Consider the following 21,727-nt stretch of genomic DNA (forward strand, 5'->3'; position numbering starts at 1 on the left):
CAACAATAGCGTTTCATGATTTCATTTCCTTCCAGTCTGATCTGGCTCCGGCCGCTTATCCACATCTGAAAACAAAACCTTCATAATATGCACAAACAAGAGTTAAATACACTTCTATGTGTTTCATATTTTGGACAATACTTGATTTTCTTGCATTGAACACTCGGCCCCATTGCATCATATTTAAACGTGTGTATTAAATCTGATGACAGCTGTTCTTTATTTTCAGGCAACTTCCATGTAGAAAATCAATATCCTTGAATAGCACAACATAACAATGATTACCAGAACATAATAATGATTACCAGAACATAATAATGATTACCAGAACATAACAATGATTACCAGAACATAACAATAGAACAAGACTAGGAAGAGGATGGAGAGAAGTGAACACATGTCCTCAGTCACTGCAGATTGTTCTCTTCTTCAGAGCAATGAGAACAAATTGTGCTTCATTGTTTTCATGTCGTTTACATTCCATAACTGTGTGGAATATCATTTCCATGAGGACATATGTTCTAACGTTTCTGCTCACTCCAGACAACAGAAAAACTAAAATCCATAATTAAAGAAAAGTTTTTTTTTCTCTTTTTAAATTCATGCACAATCATAGCATTTATTTCATGATTTATTTAAAATGAATTGTGCTCATGTGTCAGAAAAGCTGAATTTTACGATCTGAATTCAATTTCCATAATTGTGTTTTCTTTTTCTATATTATTATAGATAATACAATTATAAATCATATTATACATAATAATACATCATACAATATTACATATATTATACTATATATTATTATGTACTTTTAGAGGAACCACCTGGAGATGATAACACATGATGATGCTACTAACTGATATCATATTCATAATAGATTTTAATAAGACTGAACGATGATTGGTCTGTGGTTCCCTCTGTAGTTCTCTGTGGTTCCCTCTGTAGTTCTCTGTGGTTCCCTCTGTAGTTCTCCTGGGTTCCCTCTGTAGTTCTCCTGGGTTCCCTCTGTAGTTCTCCTGGGTTCCCTCTGTAGTTCTCCTGGGTTCCATCTGTAGTTCTCTGTGGTTCCCTCTGTAGTTCTCCTGGGTTCCCTCTGTAGTTCTCCTGGGTTCCCTCTGTAGTTCTCCTGGGTTCCCTCTGTAGTTCTCCTGGGTTCCATCTGTAGTTCTCTGTGGTTCCCTCTGTAGTTCTCTGTGGTTCCCTCTGTAGTTCTCTGTGGTTCCCTCTGTAGTTCTCTGTGGTTCCCTCTGTAGTTCTCTGTGGTTCCCTCTGTAGTTCTCTGTGGTTCCCTCTGTAGTTCTCTGTGGTTCCCTCTGTAGTTCTCTGTGGTTCCCTCTGTAGTTCTCTGTGGTTCCCTCTGTAGTTCTCCTGGGTTCCCTCTGTAGTTCTCCTGGGTTCCCTCTGTAGTTCTCCTGGGTTCCCTCTGCGGTTCCGTGTGTTTGTTGTGAGGATCACATGACCCCCCGGGGAGCAGCGAGCTGTTTGAAGCTCTGCTCCTCGTATTAATAACACATGCAGCGCTCCTCCTTTCCTCCTTTCCTTCTTTCCTCTCATCCTCCCTCCTCTCCTGTCCACTCCTTCATCTCCTCATCTCTACTTCCTCCTTTCCTCTTCTCTTTCCTCTCCTCATCTCCTCCTTTCCTCCTCCCCTGTCTTCTCTTTCTTCTTCTGTCCTCTCTCCTACTTCCCTCTTGTTTCCTCTCCTGTCCTCTCTTTCCTTTTCTCACCTCCTCCATCTGCATCCTTCCATTTTCTACCACCATCCTCCTGCGTCCTTTCCTTCCCTCCTTCCTATATTCCTTCTTTCTCCCACTGTTCCTCCTCATCTTCTCCCCCTTTCCTTCCTCTCCTTTCACTTAGATCTATGTTTCTCTCATCTTTCCTTTCCTCATCATTTATTCACTCCTTCGCTCTCCCCCTTTCCTTATCTCCCTCCCTCCTCTGTCACGGGTGGATGAGCGTGTCCTTGATCTCCAGGCAGTCCGCGGGGCCCGCTCTCCCCCAGACGGTGCTCTGTCTCTGGGATGAGGCGCTGACCTCTGACCCCCCGCTGGCTGCTGGTGGAGCTGACAGGAACATGAGAGGGTCCTCATAGTGTTGGGACGCGTCCCTCAGGGGTCTCTGTGGTCCACTGAGCCGCTTAGTAATGAGGCAGATTTCACCAAATATTGAAACAAACAATTTTGATTTCTATCACGCAGAATGACCTGCGAGGAGCTGGAAGCCACAACGTTAGACGTGACATAAAGGAAGTATAATAATTATGCTTCAGTCTCATGAAGCGCTTCTCTAAGTACCCAAAGCAATACCTGGAAGATTGTTTTATCTCCAATGAGACGGCATCTAATGTTTATATATATATATATATATATATATATATATATATATATATATATATATATATATATATATATATATATGTATACATATATATATATATATCTATATACATATATATATATATGTATATACATATATATGTATATATATGTATATATGTATATATATATACGTATATATATGTATACATATATATATATATATATATATATATATATATATATATATATATATATATATATATATACAGAGAGAGAGAGTCTTTTAGTCTTTTAAATGAACCCGATCGGACTCAGGGGACGACTTTAAGGACATATATTATATAACCACATGTTCTATCTCTATATTTTTCTCTCTCTCTCTCTCTCTCTCTGCTACATCTCTGTATACTTTTTGCAGATGTTAAGGGTAGTAGTAGTTTATATATTGTTAAGATGTGAAAGCAGGAAATGAAAGAATTCACACTAAATATTTAGTGTGAACCTCGTGCGCCTGGAGAGGAAAAGCTGTTGGTCTGGGGGCGTGGCCTGTTGGGGGCGTGGCTTGTTGGGCTCATGAGGATCAGGTGTCATCACGCTTGAGAGCGTGCCGGAGATGGGAATCGACCAATTCATGTTTCTATGTTGTCTCTCCGTCACTCCCAGAGTCCTCGTCTCCATTAAAATACACAACCTGCACAAACCAACATGCCCTCAGACGACCTCCGGCGTGTTCTGTGCCTCGTACCGGTGATCGACGCCCCGCTGAGCTCACCTCACACGACCCTGTCCCGTCAGGAGGAAACACAACTCCAGCTCAGAAAGACGAAGCACGATGACTCGCTCGGCTGTGAGGACGCGAGGAACCAGCAGAGGAACTAGAAGAGGAACCGACAGAGGAACCATCAGAGGAACTATTAGAGGAACCAGCAGAGGAACCATCAGAGGAACTAGAGGAGGAAGCATCAGAGGAAGCATCAGAGGAATTATAAGAGGAACTAGCAGAGGAACCAGCAGAGGAGCCAGCAGAAGACCAATTAGAGGAACCGTCAGTGGAACTATGAGAGGAACCATTAGAGGAACCAGCAGAGAACGGTGGCGTTCTTCAGGGAGGAACCGTGCGGTCCAAACTCTCATTGCGTGGCACGTCTTCATGGACGTTGAACCTCTGACCAGCCGGGTCAACGCTTCTCGTTCCCGTTGGTTCCTCGTTGAGGAGAGAAGGAGGAACCTGGTGGAATATGAATCCTACTTAAGCGGCTCTTTGCTGGATTTATGTGTCTGTTGAATTGCAGCAGATGCTCGGAGAGATTAATCTACTTTTATCTGTGCGTTTGGTCCATAATTAGAGCTGCGTCGTTGATTTCTTAATTTTTTTGAACAGATTCTGCCGAGACATTCCCGGCTCTCAGTGAGACTGTGCAGCCGCATGGCCGCCCATCAGTCTCCTTTCAGGTTCACTCGCTGGCTCCATCCCTCCAGTGAGTTATACTGGGGCCCTGTGGGGCGGACCACATGACCTCATGGTCCAGGTACACGTTTACCCCTCAGCATCTTTCTGATGCATGATGATTATGAAATGATGATGTCACTGCTGTGGACGGATGTTCATTCAGTCACATGAAAGAGTCTTTGAAGTTTAGCACTTCTGTTCTCATGCGACATGTTCAATGCCCCTTCTGTTCTCATGCGACATGTTCAATGCCCCTTCTGTTCTCATACAACATGTTCAATGCCCCTTCTGTTCTCATACAACATGTTCAATGCCCCTTCTGTTCTCATACAACATGTTCAATGCCCCTTCTGTTCTCATGTGACATGTTCAATGACCCTTCTGTTCTCATGCGACATGTTCAATGCCCCTTCTGTTCTCATGTGACATGTTCAATGCCCCTTCTGTTCTCATACAACATGTTCAATGTCCCTTCTGTTCTCATACGACATGTTCAATGCCCCTTCTGTTCTCATACAACATGTTCAATGACCCTTCTGTTCTCATACAACATGTTCAATGTCCCTTCTGTTCTCATACAACATGTCCAATGCCCCTTCTGTTCTCATACGACATGTTCAATGCCCCTTCTGTTCTCATGCGACATGTTCAATGCCCCTTCTGTTCTCATGTGACATGTTCAATGCCCCTTCTGTTCTCATACAACATGTTCAATGTCCCTTCTGTTCTCATACAACATGTTCAATGCCCCTTCTGTTCTCATACGACATGTTCAATGCCCCTTCTGTTCTCATGCGACATGTTCAATGCCCCTTCTGTTCTCATACAACATGTTCAATGCCCCTTCTGTTCTCATACAACATGTTCAATGACCCTTCTGTTCTCATACAACATGTTCAATGCCCCTTCTGTTCTCATGCGACATGTTCAATGCCCCTTCTGTTCTCATACAACATGTTCAATGCCCCTTCTGTTCTCATACAACATGTTCAATGCCCCTTCTGTTCTCATGTGACATGTTCAATGCCCCTTCTGTTCTCACAACATGTTTAATGCCCCTTCTGTTCTCATACAACATGTTCAATGACCCTTCTGTTCTCATGCGACATGTTCAATGCCCCTTTTGTTCTCATATAACATGTTCAATGCCCCTTCTGTTCTCATACAACATGTTCAATGCCCCTTCTGTTCTCATGCAACATGTTCAATGCCCCTTCTGTTCTCTTACAACATGTTCAATGCCCCTTCTGTTCTCATGCAACATGTTCAATGCCCCTTCTGTTCTCATACAACATGTTCAATGCCCCTTCTGTTCTGATACAACATCACATGTTCAATGCCCCTTCTGTTTTCATACAACATGTTCAATGCCCCTTCTGTTCTCATGCAACGTGTTCAATGCCCCTTCTGTTCTCATGCAACATGTTCAATGCCCCTTCTGTTCTGATTCAACATCACATGTTCAATGCCCCTTCTGTTCTCATACAACATGTTCAATGCCCCGATTCCTTATAGAGATCTTTCTGGAGCCTGTTCACGATCCAGCTGTCGTCTTTAGTTGGACATTAGGATCTTACCGCCTCCAACTGTTGATCAGGGTAGCATAAAGCTATTAGCATGAAGTTTTTAGCATGAAGCTATCAGCAGGAAGCTATCAGTAGGAATCATATGTGTTGTGTTGTCCCAGGTCCAGAGATTGATCTCATAAATCTGCACACAGACTGTGAACTATTATTATTATTATTATTATTATTATTATTATTATTATTATTATTATTATTCAGACAGGTGGAAAGTGGGTCAGTTGTTGATTTGTTTCCCAATGCTGACACATCGTGAGCTCTGGCTTGTGCACGGTGTGTGTGCACAGTATGTGTGCACAGTGTTTGTGCACGGTGTGTGTGCACGGTGTGTGTGTGCACAGTATGTGTGCACGGTGTGTGTGTGCACGGTGTGTGTGTGTGTGCACAGTATGTGTGCACAGTGTTTGTGCACGGTGTGTGTGCACGGTGTGTGTGTGCACAGTATGTGTGCACGGTGTGTGTGTGCACGGTGTGTGTGTGTGTGCACAGTATGTGTGCACAGTGTTTGTGCACGGTGTGTGTGCACGGTGTGTGTGTGCACAGTATGTGTGCACGGTGTGCGTGTGCACGGTGTGTGTGTGTGTGTGCACAGTGTGTGTGGTGCACGGTGTGTGTGCACAGTGTGTGTGTGCACAGTATGTGTGTGCACAGTGTGTGTGTGCACAGTATGTGTGTGCACGGTGTGTGTGCATGAAGCTGACCTCAGGTTACCTATTGATTGATTGGTGGAGAGGATGTAGAGCCAGCCGGGGATGCTTATTGATTATTGGTTTAGGATCGTTACAGCTCATTGTTCAGCTCACCTGAAGTGTGTGGAAAGGCTTTCTGGGAAATATAGTAAATCGGTAGAAGAGATAAAGGAGGAGGAAGGAGGCCGAGGCTTCCTCTTCAGACGGTTGCAGTTACATTCTGATCCTCCTCTTCATTGTTCTCTACTTTCACTCACTTGCAGTCATGCATTCAAATAATGATATCAGCTAAACTCATCCATAACAGTGTTATTCATGAATATACTTGCGTAATACATGCAGTGTTACTCCTTTGGCTTGACCTTTAACCTGTAAACTCATTGTAATACTTAATAGCTACCACTAGGAGCGCTATTTAAAACCTTTTTATCCCCGGTTGAGCCCCAGCCTTTTTTCTCAAAAATTGCGAATGGTTTGCATCCCCTTAATAAATACAGAATAGTCACAGTGGACTGGTCTCTACTGGTCTGGGTCTGTCCATGGTGGACTGGTCTCTACTGGTCTGGGTCTGTCCACGGTGGACTGGTCTCTACTGGTCTGGGTCTGTCCATGGTGGACTGGTCTCTACTGGTCTGGGTCTGTCCACAGTGGACTGGTCTCTACTGGTCTGGGTCTCTTGGCACAGAGAAAGATTGCCTTGAGGCTTGAGTAAGGCTGTTTACACACACACACACACACACACACACACACACACACACACACACACACACACACACACTCGCTCCACAGGGCTCTGCTTGTTTGGAGGTGATGTGGACCATAATAAGGTTGTAGTCTGCACCATTATTGGACCTACAGGTCATTCATTCCAACTCCTTGTTAACGGAGACATTGTTGAGCAGCGGCCCTGAGAGGGGGGGGGGGGGGGGCAGGGGGCCATGGGCAACGGGGCTACAGATCCATGAGATAGATAGTTTAATTAAGCTTGAGAGAATTTAAACCCGTCGGCCCGAAGTGAGAAATGAGCTCTAAAGGCGAAGAGAGCTAGAGGGAGGTGTGTGTGTGTGTGTGTGTGTGTGTGTGTGTGTGTGTGTGTGTGTGTGTGTGTGTGTGTGTGCGTGTGTGTGTGTGTGTGTGTGTGTGTGTGTGTGTGTGTGTGTGTTGGGATGGAAATGAAGATGGTAAAGATGCAAGGTTTATTTTTAATACATATACTAACAAACTAACATATTATATACATATATCATTATATAAGCAAAGAACAATGTTCAAAACTGTGTATTATGGAGTATATATATATATATATATATATATATATATATATATATATATATATATATATATAAGCACACATATTCCTGCTTGACTACTTATAACCATGAATTAATATCTCTCTGTTTTACTGACTTATCTTCATCAATTATTTACGTCTTAATTCTTTCCTCTGTTGTACTGCTCAGTGTATTCCGCAGCATTTGTAACAGTTCCTATGAAATATAATACACTTCAGTTTTTACCATAATTTCATACGTACGGAATCATAAACGAGGAATCATGAAGGTTCAGACAAAAAGCAATCCTTCAGTCAGGAGACCCGTTCCTTCACAACGTCACTACCTTTATTTTGAAAAGCCTGTCTTTATGTATCGAAGTCTGTTTCTTAGAAAGACAAACATGAATAATAATGAGTCCCCTTTTTGTACGATATCATACTTCATACGAGGAATCATTGGACTGCGACACAAACACTCAAGACCACATTAAAATCATAACGTGTTGACGTCTGGATATATCTCGTTCCTCCTCCTGGTTGTCTCAACGTCGTTTCCTGGACACGCCCCCTTTTGAACGAGTGTCTCGTGGGTAAAACCAGCGGTCTGGAGATGAACTTAAACTCACGTTATATTCCACACGCCATCGGCCGCATCTTCACGTTTCTTTCACGCACTGAGCAGAGATTTGACCTCTTGGGGGCGAGTCTTGTTTTTCAGAACGCATAACATTGAAACTGTTTGGGCTAATGACTCCAAAATTTCAGAATATATACACATTGCATCCCTTTACATGCAATAAATTTTTCGCCTTTTTTAGAGTTTCTACTGTTGCGATCTCGTCCTAGAATATTTATGTGATCGACTTCAATTCTGTTCAAGGATGATCTCAAGACCCTCATGAGCTTAAGTTGTGTTATTTGTGCGTTTTTGGGTGAACGGCCTCGACGTGACGTGGACCACAAGACGTTGTGTGCGGTTGGCTACGTAAGAGGACGCTGAGGTAACTCCAACATACATGATGCAATCCGACCAACATTTCTCATGCAACATGTTTTACTGCTGTTGGAAATAGCAAAATGGTTCCTGTGTGTCTCCCCGTCTGTCGTGCTTTATATCTTTTGATTGATCAACATAAACCCTCATTTCCATGCACATATTGTGGATTAATACTGTAATGATGCGTTCGTAGTTGCGAGGGATTTAAAGGCAGCGGAGGACAAAGAGCGAATGAAAAGCAGAGGCTTCCTCTTTGTCTCGTGCCAGTGATCCGCTGCTCGCCTAATCCTGTTGTTTTGTTCCGCCGCCTGGCTCTCGTCTCCCGATCGATTACCTGAGCCTCCGTGGCCTCCCGGCCTCCACGCGGGCGCATCTCATTTCCCTTCTCATTGTGCTGCAGTGACTTAAAAAACAATCCAGCCGTCGTCTTAATTCATGGAGCCGGGAGGCGTAAACAAAAAAAAGTTTTGGGGTGAGATTAAAAAAAGGATGAGCAGAGGATCTGTTGATCTGATGAGAGAGGTTTAGAAACCAGGTCACGTCCAACGAGAGGGTCCGGTTACAGACGACAGCACTCTTAAACCAAGGGGTAGGCTTAGGACACTAAACCAAGGGGTAGGCTTAGGACACTAAACCAAGGGTTAGGCTTAGGACACTAAACCAAGGGTTAGGCTTAGGACACTAAACCAAGGGTTAGGCTTAGGACACTAAACCAAGAGTTAGGTTTAGGACACTAAACCAAGAGTTAAGTTTAGGACACTAAACCAACACTTAGGTTTAGGAAACTAAACCAACAGTTAGGTTTAAGAAACTAAACCATCAGTTAGGTTTAGGAAACTAGACCAACAGTTAGGGTTAGGAAAGTAAGCCTTCACTTCCTTGGATGCGATGCGTTACATATCCACGTCGTCTAACGGGATCAGCAGAGACTTCATTCCTCCATAATTCCATTAGTTCTCACATGGTGTTTTTTTAAATGCCAGGTTTTGCATAACTGCCTCTTTTCACTGGCAGGCAGATATTTGTCTCTCATTTATGGAAAGCATCTGTTTACTCTAAGAAGTTGCACGCAGCTGTAAAGGAGTTTACCTCCTCGACAAATCAAATCTCAAAGTACCGACTGAGAGCTCCTGAATGTGATGTTTAGACGCCGTGTCCCTGCATCCCAATCACATCCCAATCACACTGAGGCCTGTAGCATGCAGAGCATTCTGCTATGAACCCATAACCCCCTGCTCAAGGGTAAGATGTTTGTTTCCTTCTGCTAATTTGGAGGTGAGATATTGAATGCAGATGCCACTAATAAGCCGGGGGAGGCAGATCTTTGTCTGGTTTTGCCTCCTAATGGTGTCGGCCTCCCGCCGGCTGGCGGAGTCTCTCTGTGAGTGTCATTAGGATGCACGGGGAGGCGCCTCGGCTAAATATTGCGCAGGCTTCATTTAGCACAGACGACACCATGACTCAGGACTCCGGAGCGAGAGTGAGTCACGTTCAGCCCAAATGGTTCCAGTGAGTTATTCCAGCAGCTCCCGGCGTTGTGTTGCAGAAGCCTCCCAACCTATTAGTCCCATCCTGCTGCTATGCTAATCGCTGCTCTGCGGCGGTGGCCCGACTGCAGGTCTCGTCTCTGAAGCCGAGGCTCGTTAGGCGGATCGCTCCCGTCGCGGTGCGGTGTCCACGCAAGACACGAGACCGGTGGAGGATCTTTGTTTTAATTTAAACGCAGAGATTTACTGCGTTATTGGGGATGCATGCTGGGATATGATTATCACCATTAATGCTGAACACTAATCACTTTTGCTTTGTGATCAAATTACCAACGTCGTCATTATCCACCTTGCAAAACATCTGCAGATAAAAAGAACAGTGAGCGTGAGAGACGATTATCGAGGGCCGAGCGAGGCCTTAATTCATGGCATCATCCTCAGTGACGTGTGCAAAGCGGCTTCCAGCCACCAACCCTTGTTTATTACGCTTTGAGTCCACGTGAGACTCTAGCACCGCGCTGGAGCTCGAGGACGGGGGGCTCTGAGGGAAGGGGGACCTCCTGAGGGATGGTGGGACCTCGTGAGGGAAGGTGGGACCTTGTGAGGGATGGTGGGACCTCGTGAGGGAAGGTGGGACCTCCTGAGGGAAGGTGGACCTCCTGAGGGAAGGTGGGGCCTTGTGAGGGAAGGTGGGACCTCGTGAGGGACGGTGGGACCTCGTGAGGGAAGGTGGACCTCGTGAGGGAAGGTGGGACCTCCTGAGCGAAGATGGGATCTCTTGACGGAAGGTGGGACCTCCTGACGGAAGGTGGCACCTCCTGAGGGAAGGTGGGGCCTTGTGAGGGAAGGTGGACCTCCTGAGGGAAGAGGGACCTTGTGAGGGAAGAGGGACCTTGTGAGGGAAGGTGGGACCTCGTGAGGGAAGGGAGGACTTCCTGAGGGAAGGTGGGACCTCCTGAGGGAAGGTGGACCTCCTGAGGGAAGAGGGACCTCCTGAGGGAAGGTGGGACCTCCTGAGGGAAGGTGGACCTCCTGAGGTAAGAGGGACCTTGTGAGGGACGGTGGACGTCCTGAGGGAATGTGGACTTCCTGAGGGAAGGTGGGACCTCCTGAGGGAAGGGAGGACTTCCTGAGGGAAGGTGGGACCTCCTGATTGAAGGTGGACCTCCTGAGGGAAGAGGGACCTTGTGAGGGACGGTGGACGTCCTGAGGGAATGTGGACTTCCTGAGGGAAGGTGGGACCTCCTGAAGGAAGGGAGGACTTCCTGAGGGAAGAGGGACCTCCTGAGGGAAGGTGGGACCTCCTGAGGGAAGGTGGACCTCCTGAGGTAAGAGGGACCTTGTGAGGGACGGTGGACGTCCTGAGGGAATGTGGACTTCCTGAGGGAAGGTGGGACCTCCTGAGGGAAGAGGGACCTTGTGAGGGAAGGTGGGACCTAAACCAACAGTTAGGTTTAGGCAAACATGCTGTGTCTTTGTTCTGGAAGAGTCTTTGAACATTAAATGTTTTGTTGTTTGATAATTTCTCGCCACATACCAGCAGACAGGTCAGCAGCATCGTTGGCAGTGAAAGCAAATTAATACGTCCACGCAGAATTAATCTCTCTACTTTTCTCCGTGACTTTGTTAATTCATAATTTATCCATTGATAGTTTACAGAGGGCGGGGCTTTGTGAATCATGATGAGCACCTGCAGGGAAAGAGGCTCAGAGACGTGATAGGATGTGACAAACACATATTTAAAAAATATATATATATATTTTCAGTGACACAATATCACCTCAACCTTCAAGATAAGAGGAGTTCCCTTTGAAAGATTGTCCACTGATTGTCTTTTTCAAAGCCTCAGGGAGCGCAACAGAGGGGCTAAAGACCGTGGGTTGCCGACCCCTATCCTGAGGGAAGGGGGGCCCCCGAGGCCCACCACGTTGTTTTGGGTTTTAGAGCCTGCACCTGGACTCTCATCAACGAATCAGGAGCCACCATGCTCCACATCTTGCTGCCTCCTTCTAGACCTAAGGAGTCCTCCTGCAGCACCCTGACCTCCATCGTCTGTGGGTCAGCAGTGGCACCGGGATTCACTTTTATTAAATCGAGGGTCAGATTCCAATATAATCTGGTGGGCTGTTAGCAAAAGAAAACAAACAGAAACACATTTATTAATTGAATACAAGATTGCTCTCTTTATGCTTCAGTGCAAGTTCATTAGCTCCACCTCAAGAGAGGCATTCCTCTCATTATCTTAAGAGAATGGTGTTTCTGTTATTGCCCGTCATCGCTTCCCTCCACACTGAACCCTGAGTAAAGACACGTAGAGCCGAGTTTGACTCATCACACATTAAGCTGCAGGGTTCCCCGACCAGCCAGCTGTTCTCTTTTCCCTTTAAGACGACCTGGCGTCATGCTCCTCTGCCTCTGCATAAACCTGTTTTATGTTTATTATATATATATATATATATATATATATATATATATTCCCCTGGTGGGAGCTCAGTCACAACACGCCCGCTGCCCTTTGGAGCATCTCCTGACCTTAAAGTCTGGACACATCTTCTCCTGCAGAGGAAGTAGGACTCTAACCGGAGATGAAAAGGTTTGCTGAGAGGCTTAAACTGTGTCTGTCTGCCTGTCAGGCACAACCCGGCGGGGGGGAGCTCCACGTGGCGTTGAAATGTTCGGGAAGTAAAGGACTGTACCATTAAAGTAAAGGACTGTACCATTAAAGTAAAGGACTGTACCAATAAAGTAAAGGACTGTACCATTAAAGTAAAGGACTGTACCAATAAAGTAAAGGACTGTACCATTAAAATAAAGGACTGTACCAATAAAGTAAAGGACTGTACCATTAAAGTAAAGGACTGTACCATTAAAGTAAAGGACTGTACCAATAAAGTAAAGGACTGTACTATTAAAGTAAAGGACTGTACCATTAAAGTAAAGGGCTGTACCAATAAAGTAAAGGACTGTACCAATAAAGTAAAGGACTGTACCATTAAAGTAAAGGACTGTACCATTAAAGTAAAGGACTGTACCAATAAAGTAAAGGACTGTACCATTAAAGTAAAGGACTGTACCAATAAAGTAAAGGACTGTACTATTAAAGTAAAGGACTGTACCATTAAAGTAAAGGACTGTACCATTAAAGTACAGGACTGTTCCATTAATGTAAAGGGCTGTACCAATAAAGTAAAGGACTGTACCATTAAAGTAAAGGACTGTACCAATACAGTAAAGGTGTGTTGGTTTGGTTAAACCTGGATTAAAGACAACAACTAGCCGGCTGTTCACTGCAAGCTGTTTGTAGCTCTGCCCACAACGAGTCATGCACTGCGGCGCCTCAGTAACCCATGTCATGACTTCACATGTAATCCAGAACAGGAGGCGATTGCTGACGTTCTGAAGCCTTGAGTTTGTTGTCGCCATCTTTTTTACTTGTTTAGCCCCCCAGACATTTTTCTCAAATTGTGAATGGTTTGCATCCCCATACTAAATACGGAATATCTCCTCAACCACAAGGGTGATTTCAATAATTTCAAAAGGTATAATATACAGAAAACACTTGTGATTAAGAGGTTCATATAGTAGAATATGTGTTGTTGGTTTATTAGTTGATGATAGAACACAGGAAAGAAGAAAACAAAAATCCCCAAAGAAAAACCTCCAGGATGTATTTCCTCTTTTTAATGATGCATATCATTGCTTTTCTTTCTACTATAACATATCACGATGTGTTAACAGTATCTCTGTAAAGTTTGACTTCGATTAAGTGACGTTAAATACTTTTAGTAATTAATTTAGTGCAGATTTCGTGTACCGTAGGTTTAGGTCCGCTGAGAGCCAAAATGCTCTAACTTTTATCCTGGACCTTGAACGCCTCTGGTTTCACAACAGAGGAGCTCTGCTCAAGCAGATGCACCAAAACATACCAATAGAGTATAGTTTATCCATAAGTAAGTACAATACATACCAAGTATTGTTTATCCATAAGTAAGTACAATACATTCCTAGGACAGTATTACCTACACACAGTATTACTCCCAGAGGACAGTATTAACTACAGACAGTATTACCTACAGACAGTACTACCTACAGACAGTATTACCTACAGACAGTATTACTCCTAGAGGACAGTATTACCTACAGACAGTGTTACCTACAGACAGTATTACCTACAGACAGTATTACTCCTAGAGGACAGTATTACCTACAGACAGTATTACCTGCAGACAGTATTACTCCTAGAGGACAGTATTACCTACAGACAGTATTACCTACAGACAGTACTACTCCTAGAGGACAGTATTACCTACAGACAGTATTACCTACAGACAGTATTACCTACAGACAGTACTACCTACAGACAGTATTACCTACAGACAGTACTACCTACAGACAGTACTACCTACAGACAGTATTACTCCTAGAGGACAGTATTACCTACAGACAGTATTACCTACAGACAGTATTACTCCTAGAGGACAGTATTACCTACAGACAGTATTACCTACAGACAGTACTACCTACAGACAGTATTACCTACAGACAGTACTACCTACAGACAGTACTACCTACAGACAGTATTACTCCTAGAGGACAGTATTACCTACAGACAGTACTACCTACAGACAGTATTACTCCTAGAGGACAGTATTACCTACAGACAGTATTACCTACAGACAGTATTACTCCTAGAGGACAGTATTACCTACAGACAGTACTACCTACAGACAGTATTACTCCTAGAGGACAGTATTACCTACAGACAGTACTACCTACAGACAGTATTACTCCTAGAGGACAGTATTACCTACAGACAGTACTACCTACAGACAGTATTACTCCTAGAGGACAGTATTACCTACAGACAGTATTACCTACAGACAGTATTACTCCTAGAGGACAGTATTACCTACAGACAGTATTACCTACAGACAGTATTACTCCTAGAGGACAGTATTACCTACAGACAGTACTACCTACAGACAGTATTACTCCTAGAGGACAGTATTACCTACAGACAGTATTACCTACAGACAGTACTACCTACAGACAGTATTACCTACAGACAGTACTACCTACAGACAGTATTACCTACAGACAGTATTACCTACAGACAGTACTACCTACAGACAGTATTACCTACAGACAGTACTACCTACAGACAGTATTACCTACAGACAGTATTACTCACAGAGGACAGCAGCAGGTCTCTTGTCAGGAGTCAAACTCTGTGTTTGAACACACGACCAGAAAGTAATATTTTGTCAGAACTCTGGAGACGAGATGATTGGTCTCAGCGGGAGCCGTCTCTAATATTACAATGTGTGTATTAACCAGAGGAGCCGGGCTTCCAGGGGAAGGTAAAGTGTGGCGTCTGCAGTCTGGCCTCCTGCTCCTGCTCTTGTGCCGCTGCTAAACCCTCAGCGGGTTTTGATGTCGCGGCTTCAAAGGGACGGAGCCCAGAGGACAATGAGCTGCCTCAGTCAGCACTGGTTTAATAGAGCAGGGTGCATGTGGTGATACTGTGTGTGTGGGGATGGACGAGCTCAGAGGAGGCTCAGGGATGCGATGCAGCCACAGCACGGAGGTGTCTTGGGACTCGTCAAAGCCAATGGGAGGCCTGGTTGTGAGGAGGTCCGTGTGCAGAGTGAACACGTGTGACGTGTTCGGCGTCCGTGATGCAACCTGAAATCTTTCTTACTACAAATCCTTCACTCAATCAAAGCCAAACTTCACACATATACTCCTAACCTATAGAGCTATGTTATATATTAAAGTCAGCATTTATTAATATAGTTACGATAAGAAAAAACTATGTTTGTTTTCCTTTTCTGTGTACTATCATAAACTAATATGCCACAAACACCTATATAAACGTATTATCTATGTTCACAAGGGTTTTCTGTATATTATAGCTTTTTAAATTATCCAAATCACGCTTGTGGTTGAGGAGATATTCTGTGTTTAGTATGGGGATGCAAACCATTCGCAATTTGTGAAAAATGGCTGGGAGGCTACATTAGTTTTAAAGTGAGCGGCACCATGTTCCTGCTGAAGGGTTTACAACACGGCACCTGAAGGATGGAGGAGGCAGACACTCCAGAAGGATCATGGGAGACTCTGTTCCTGGAGGGAAGAGTCCAGACCCCGAACTTCACTTTTAGTACAGAACTTACAAAGGGCTGGGCGGTATGGACAAACATTCATATCGCAGTATTTTGTACGATTCTGGTGGCCTCACCAGCGGCGGGCCGTGCATTTTATACCTCGGCCTGCTGTCTGATATCGTACACATGAATACACGCATGACGGGATGCTGTCTCTTCCTGTTACGGAGTTTCTTCTTGTTGTGAAAGTGGGCGAGCTTTACCCAGCATGCAGTTTGGCTGTGTAATTTTATAAATGTACAATTATTAGTGTTCCAAATTGTTTCTGTGTCACAAACTGCTGTGTCCTGATGTTTTACCTGTTAAAGAGCGTTAGTTGTGGGTTATTAATTGTAACTCATAGCATAACCCTCGACCCGCTCACATCGCTGTGGGCGTGGAGGTTTCACGTCAGACCAGGTTGTGCATGAGCCGTGGTTTCTCCACACAATCGGGCCTGACAGCGTTCAGAGGGATCGGCCGGCCGGCTGGATCTTGACCTTTAGCTCGGCCTCCGCAGATCGGACACGCGGCTGTTTAATCATCCGAGGATGTGCTCTCTTTAAGTGCAGGTTTGGAGGTTTCAGAAGTAGGTCAGAGATAAAAAACGGCTGTTACCTGTCAGGCTGCAGTAGATTTACGATAATGCAGCCTAATATCCGTAATGGGAGGTCGAGACATCGCTTAGCATCAGAACCGGGCCTCTGGCGCTGCTCCCTGCTGCTGATGTGTTTTTTATGAAACTGTGCATTTATCAAGGGTCTGTTCCAAGTCCAGGAACCCTAGTCCAGTCTTCTGAGAGACGTTCTGTCACTGCATGCTCATTCATAGTAATAATAAGCGTACCTCCACATGACCTGACCCTCCGTGTCTCCTCTGCAGCCTGCGAGCTGATGAACCAGGGCATCCTGGCGCTGGTCACCTCCACGGGCTGCGCCTCGGCCAGCGCGCTGCAGTCGCTGACGGACGCCATGCACATCCCTCACCTGTACATCCAGAGGAGCAGCGAGGGCTCGCCGCGCACCGCCTGCCCGCTGAACCCCAGCCCCGCCGGGCAGCGCTACACGCTGGCCGCGCGGCCGCCCGTCCGCCTCAACGACGTCATGCTGACGCTGGTGGAGGAGCTGCGCTGGCAGAAGTTCATCGTGTTCTACGACGTCGAGTACGGTGAGTGATGCGTCCTGAGGCCGGGCCGAGGAGACCCGGACCGGCTGCTGCTGGAGGCTTAGAGATGGAGGTTTAGAGATGGAGGTTTAGAGATGGAGGTTTAGAGATGGAGGTTTAGAGATGGAGGTTTAGAGCTGGAGGTTTAGAGATGCAGGCTTAGAGATGGAGGTTTAGAGATGCAGGCTTAGTGATGGAGGTTTAGAGATGGAGGTTTAGAGATGCAGGATTAGAGATGGAGGTTTAGAGATGCAGGCTTAGAGATGGAGGTTTAGAGATGCAGGCTTGGAGATGGAGGTTTAGAGATGGAGGTTTAGAGATGGAGGTTTAGAGATGCAGGCTTAGAGATGGAGGTTTAGAGATGGAGGTTTAGAGATGGAGGTTTAGAGATGGAGGTTTAGAGCTGGAGGTTTAGAGCTGGAGGTTTAGAGATGGAGGTTTAGAGATGGAGGTTTAGAGATGGAGTTTGTTGCGTTGGACAACCTCACTGCTGAGGTTATGTGTCTATATCTCACCCCAATGCATGGGACAACAGGTCACACCTTTAGAATCTGTATGAACTGAACACAGAACTTTATTTTGAAAAGACACTATATATGTAACATGCTGGAATTGAACTCAGAACTTTATTTTGAAAAGCCATTATATGTAACAAAGAGGAATTGAACACAGCACTTTATTTTGAAAAGACACTATATATGTAACATGCTGGAATTGAACTCAGAACTTTATTTTGAAAAGACACTATATATGTAACATGCTGGAATTGAACTCTGAACTTTATTTTGAAAAGACACTATATATGTAACATGGAGAAACTGAACACATAACTTTATTTTGAATATATACTATATATGTAACATGCTTGAATTGAACTCAGAACTTTATTTTGAAAATACGCTATATATGCTACAAAGATAAACTGAAAACAGCACTTTATTTTGAAAAGACAGTTTATATGTAACAAGGAGAAAGTGAATACATAACTTTATTTTGAAAAGACGCTACATACGTAGCAAGGAGAAAGTGAGGCTCGAGGGTCAAATGGAGCGTCATAGTTTGAAGCTCTATTTATTTCTGACCATGTTTGATGAGTTGTGATTGGCCGTTCTAAATGTTCTGACCCTGGACTCTTCTGCTGTGTGTGAGTCTGGACCGTTAATGAAGTCACATCGGCTCCACGGGCCTTCGAGTCCATACAGGATGGTGGAGTCACAACATGAGGAAGTAGACAGACGCAGCATTGAGCCTCAGAGACGTGATCCAGAGGGGTTCAGAGATGTGATCCAGAGGGGTTCAGAGATGTGATCCAGAGGGGTTCAGAGATGTGATCTACAGGGGTTCAGAGACGTGATCCAGAGGGGTTCAGAGACGTGATCCAGAGGGGTTCAGAGACGTGATCCAGAGGGGTTCAGAGATGTGATCCAGAGGGGTTCAGAGCGTGATCCATAGGGGTTCAGAGACGTGATCCAGAGGGGTTCAGAGACGTGATCCAGAGGGGTTCAGAGACGTGATCCAGAGGGGTTCAGAGACGTGATCCAGAGGGGTTCAGAGATGTGATCCAGAGGGGTTCAGAGGCGTGATCCAGAGGGGTTCAGAGACGTGATCCAGAGGGGTTCAGAGATGTGATCCAGAGGGGTTCAGAGACGTGATCCAGAGGGGTTCAGAGATGTGATCCAGAGGGGTTCAGAGACGTGATCCAGAGGGGTTCAGAGATGTGATCCAGAGGGGTTCAGAGACGTGATCCAGAGAGGTTCAGAGATGTGATCCAGAGGGGTTCAGAGTGCACTCAGTCCTACAACACTCATTAAACATTAAAATGCATCAGCACATTTATTTGGAACACTTTGACAATCAAAAAACTCTTTAGTTCCGTTCTAATAGCTTCTGAACCTACACACACACACACACACACACACACACACACACACACACACACACACACACACAACCTGCATCCAATCTTTTCTCAGAAACGATCCCCTCAGTGATTGAGGCTGAGTCCCGCTGAGCACTCTCCATGGGACGCGATCCAGAAACATTCTGATCTCCGACTTTGACTCAAACGTTAATCAACCCTCAGTTTCTTTTGTTTTTTGTAATCTCATGCATCAATGTCAGAGAGATTAATGGTCCCATTATGTGGGAATTATGACGGCTAATTATAACATTTAAGATGTCATGCGGCCAATAAAGACCGGAGACCAGTAGAGCAGACTGGGAGTACTGGTGTGAGCTGGATACATATAATATGATATGAATATGATATAACTTCACGCAGACGTGCTTTTTATCATGTTTAAGCCCCGCCCACCTGCATCCAGTTCAGAAGAGGAAAACAAATGAAAAGCAGAACTTATTATCTGTAATAACCAAACGTGTTTATCTTCAGGAGACAATAGTGTTTGTGTGGAGGATCCTGTCATTAATAATCATATTTTATTATCTATTACTGTCTCAGGATGTCGTTCTGCGGCCCAGATTCAGTTATTATTTCACACTTATAGATATTTACTGCAGAGTTGCAGGATTTATAAAATGACCTTTTTCAGCATTATTATTATTCAACGTCGTCATGTGTTTCATATCCCTGTACTACATTCAGATTATCTCCTCCACCACAAGGCCTATTTCAATAATTAAAAAAGGTCTAATAGACAGAACACTAATAATTGCATGCTGGGTACAGCTCGCCCACTATCTCACCAAGATGTTTTCACCTACATTCCCCTGGGTCCTAAGTCCCTCCCTGTTTAGCTTGACATGAGGTCTGTTCCTCTGGGTCGCAGCCCGTTGGCTCCGTTGGGTCGCGACCCGGCGGGTATCGGTTCTCCGTCCAGACGGAATCGTCCCGGCTGCCGATCTGGTTTGTTAGACCGCTCACAACAAAAAGAGGAACCTCCACCACACTGGTATCGATCTCCGGTTCTCCTGTTGACACTAATCCTCTGTGAAGTCGTTCCACGTTCTCTCATCGTTCTTTATGGACTTTCTCCTCAAACTCATTTCATCCTTCGATACAGATCCAATCAGAGCGTTCAGCGTTCTTCATGATGGCAGTATGAGCTCTGAGAGGTAGAACCAACTAGAACCTTTCAGGGCTCTTAGCCGGTCCTCTAATGAGAACCTTTTTGGTTCCTTTTGTACAGGTTCTCCTCCCTCTTCGTCTCCCCTCCCTCTTCGTCTCCTCTCCTCCCTCTTTGTCTCCTCTCCTCCCTTTTCGTCTCCTCTCCTCCCTCTTCGTCTCCTCTCCTCCCTTTTCGTCTCGTCTCCTCCCTCTTCGTCTCCTCTCCTCCCTCTTCGTCTCCTCTCCTCCCTTTTCGTCTCCTCTCCTCCCTCTTCGTCTCCTCTCCTCCCTTTTCGTCTCCTCTCCTCCCTCTTCGTCTCCTCTCCTCCCTTTTCGTCTCGTCTCCTCCCTCTTCGTCTCCTCTCCCTTTTCGTCTCCTCCCCTCCCTCTTCGTCTCGTCTCCTCCCGCTTCGTCTCGTCTCCTCCCTCTTCGTCTCCTCCCCTCCCTCTTCGTCTCATCTCCTCCCTCTTCGTCTCGTCTCCTCCCTCTTCGTCTCGTCTCCTCCCTCTTCGTCTCGTCTCCTCCCTCTTCGTCTCCTCCCCTCCCTCTTCGTCTCTCCTCCCTCTTCGTCTCTCCTCCCTCTTCGTCTCTCCTCCCTCTTCGTCTCATCTCCTCCCTCTTCGTCTCCTCTCCTCCCTTTTCGTCTCCTCCCCTCCCTCTTCGTCTCGTCTCCTCCCTCTTCGTCTCCTCCCCTCCCTCTTCGTCTCCTCCCCTCCCTCTTCGTCTCATCTCCTCCCTCTTCGTCTCCCCTCCCTCTTCGTCTCCCCTCCCTCTTCGTCTCCTCCCCTCCCTCTTCGTCTCGTCTCCTCCCGCTTCGTCTCGTCTCCTCCCTCTTCGTCTCCTCCCCTCCCTCTTCGTCTCGTCTCCTCCCTCTTCGTCTCCTCCCCTCCCTCTTCGTCTCGTCTCCTCCCTCTTCGTCTCATCTCCTCCCTCTTCGTCTCCCCTCCCTCTTCGTCTCCCCTCCCTCTTCGTCTCCTCCCCTCCCTCTTCGTCTCGTCTCCTCCCTCTTCGTCTCCTCCCCTCCCTCTTCGTCTCGTCTCCTCCCTCTTCGTCTCCTCCCCTCCCTCTTCGTCTCGTCTCCTCCCTCTTCGTCTCCTCCCCTCCCTCTTCGTCTCGTCTCCTCCCTCTTCGTCTCCTCTCCCTCTTCGTCTCCTCCCCTCCCTCTTCGTCTCGTCTCCTCCCTCTTCGTCTCCTCCCCTCCCTCTTCGTCTCGTCTCCTCCCTCTTCGTCTCCTCTCCCTCTTCGTCTCCTCCCCTCCCTCTTCGTCTCGTCTCCTCCCTCTTCGTCTCCTCCCCTCTCCTCCCCTCCCTCTTCGTCTCCTCCCCTCCCTCTTCGTCTCGTCTCCTCCCTCTTCGTCTCGTCTCCTCCCTCTTCGTCTCGTCTCCTCCCTCTTCGTCTCCTCCCCTCCCTCTTCGTCTCGTCTCCTCCCTCTTCGTCTCCTCCCCTCCCTCTTCGTCTCGTCTCCTCCCTCTTCGTCTCCTCCCCTCCCTCTTCGTCTCGTCTCCTCCCTCTTCGTCTCCTCCCCTCCCTCTTCGTCTCGTCTCCTCCC

General features: G+C 46.0%; 1 protein-coding gene across 1 annotated transcript in view; it reads left to right on the forward strand.

Moving 5' to 3' along the window:
• Positions 1–21,727, forward strand: part of LOC306753656 (glutamate receptor ionotropic, delta-1-like) — a gene marked incomplete at both ends in the record, with an annotated part of 299,744 nt that overhangs the window by 181,045 nt on the left and 96,972 nt on the right. The window contains one exon of the mRNA XM_079237551.1: positions 16,829–17,113. Within this exon, the coding sequence (XP_079093677.1) occupies positions 16,829–17,113 (285 nt within the window). The remainder of the gene's footprint in view (positions 1–16,828; positions 17,114–21,727) is intronic.

Source organism: Taurulus bubalis, assembly GCF_910589615.1.
Source record: "Taurulus bubalis genome assembly, chromosome: 2".
NCBI lineage: Eukaryota > Metazoa > Chordata > Actinopteri > Perciformes > Cottidae > Taurulus > Taurulus bubalis.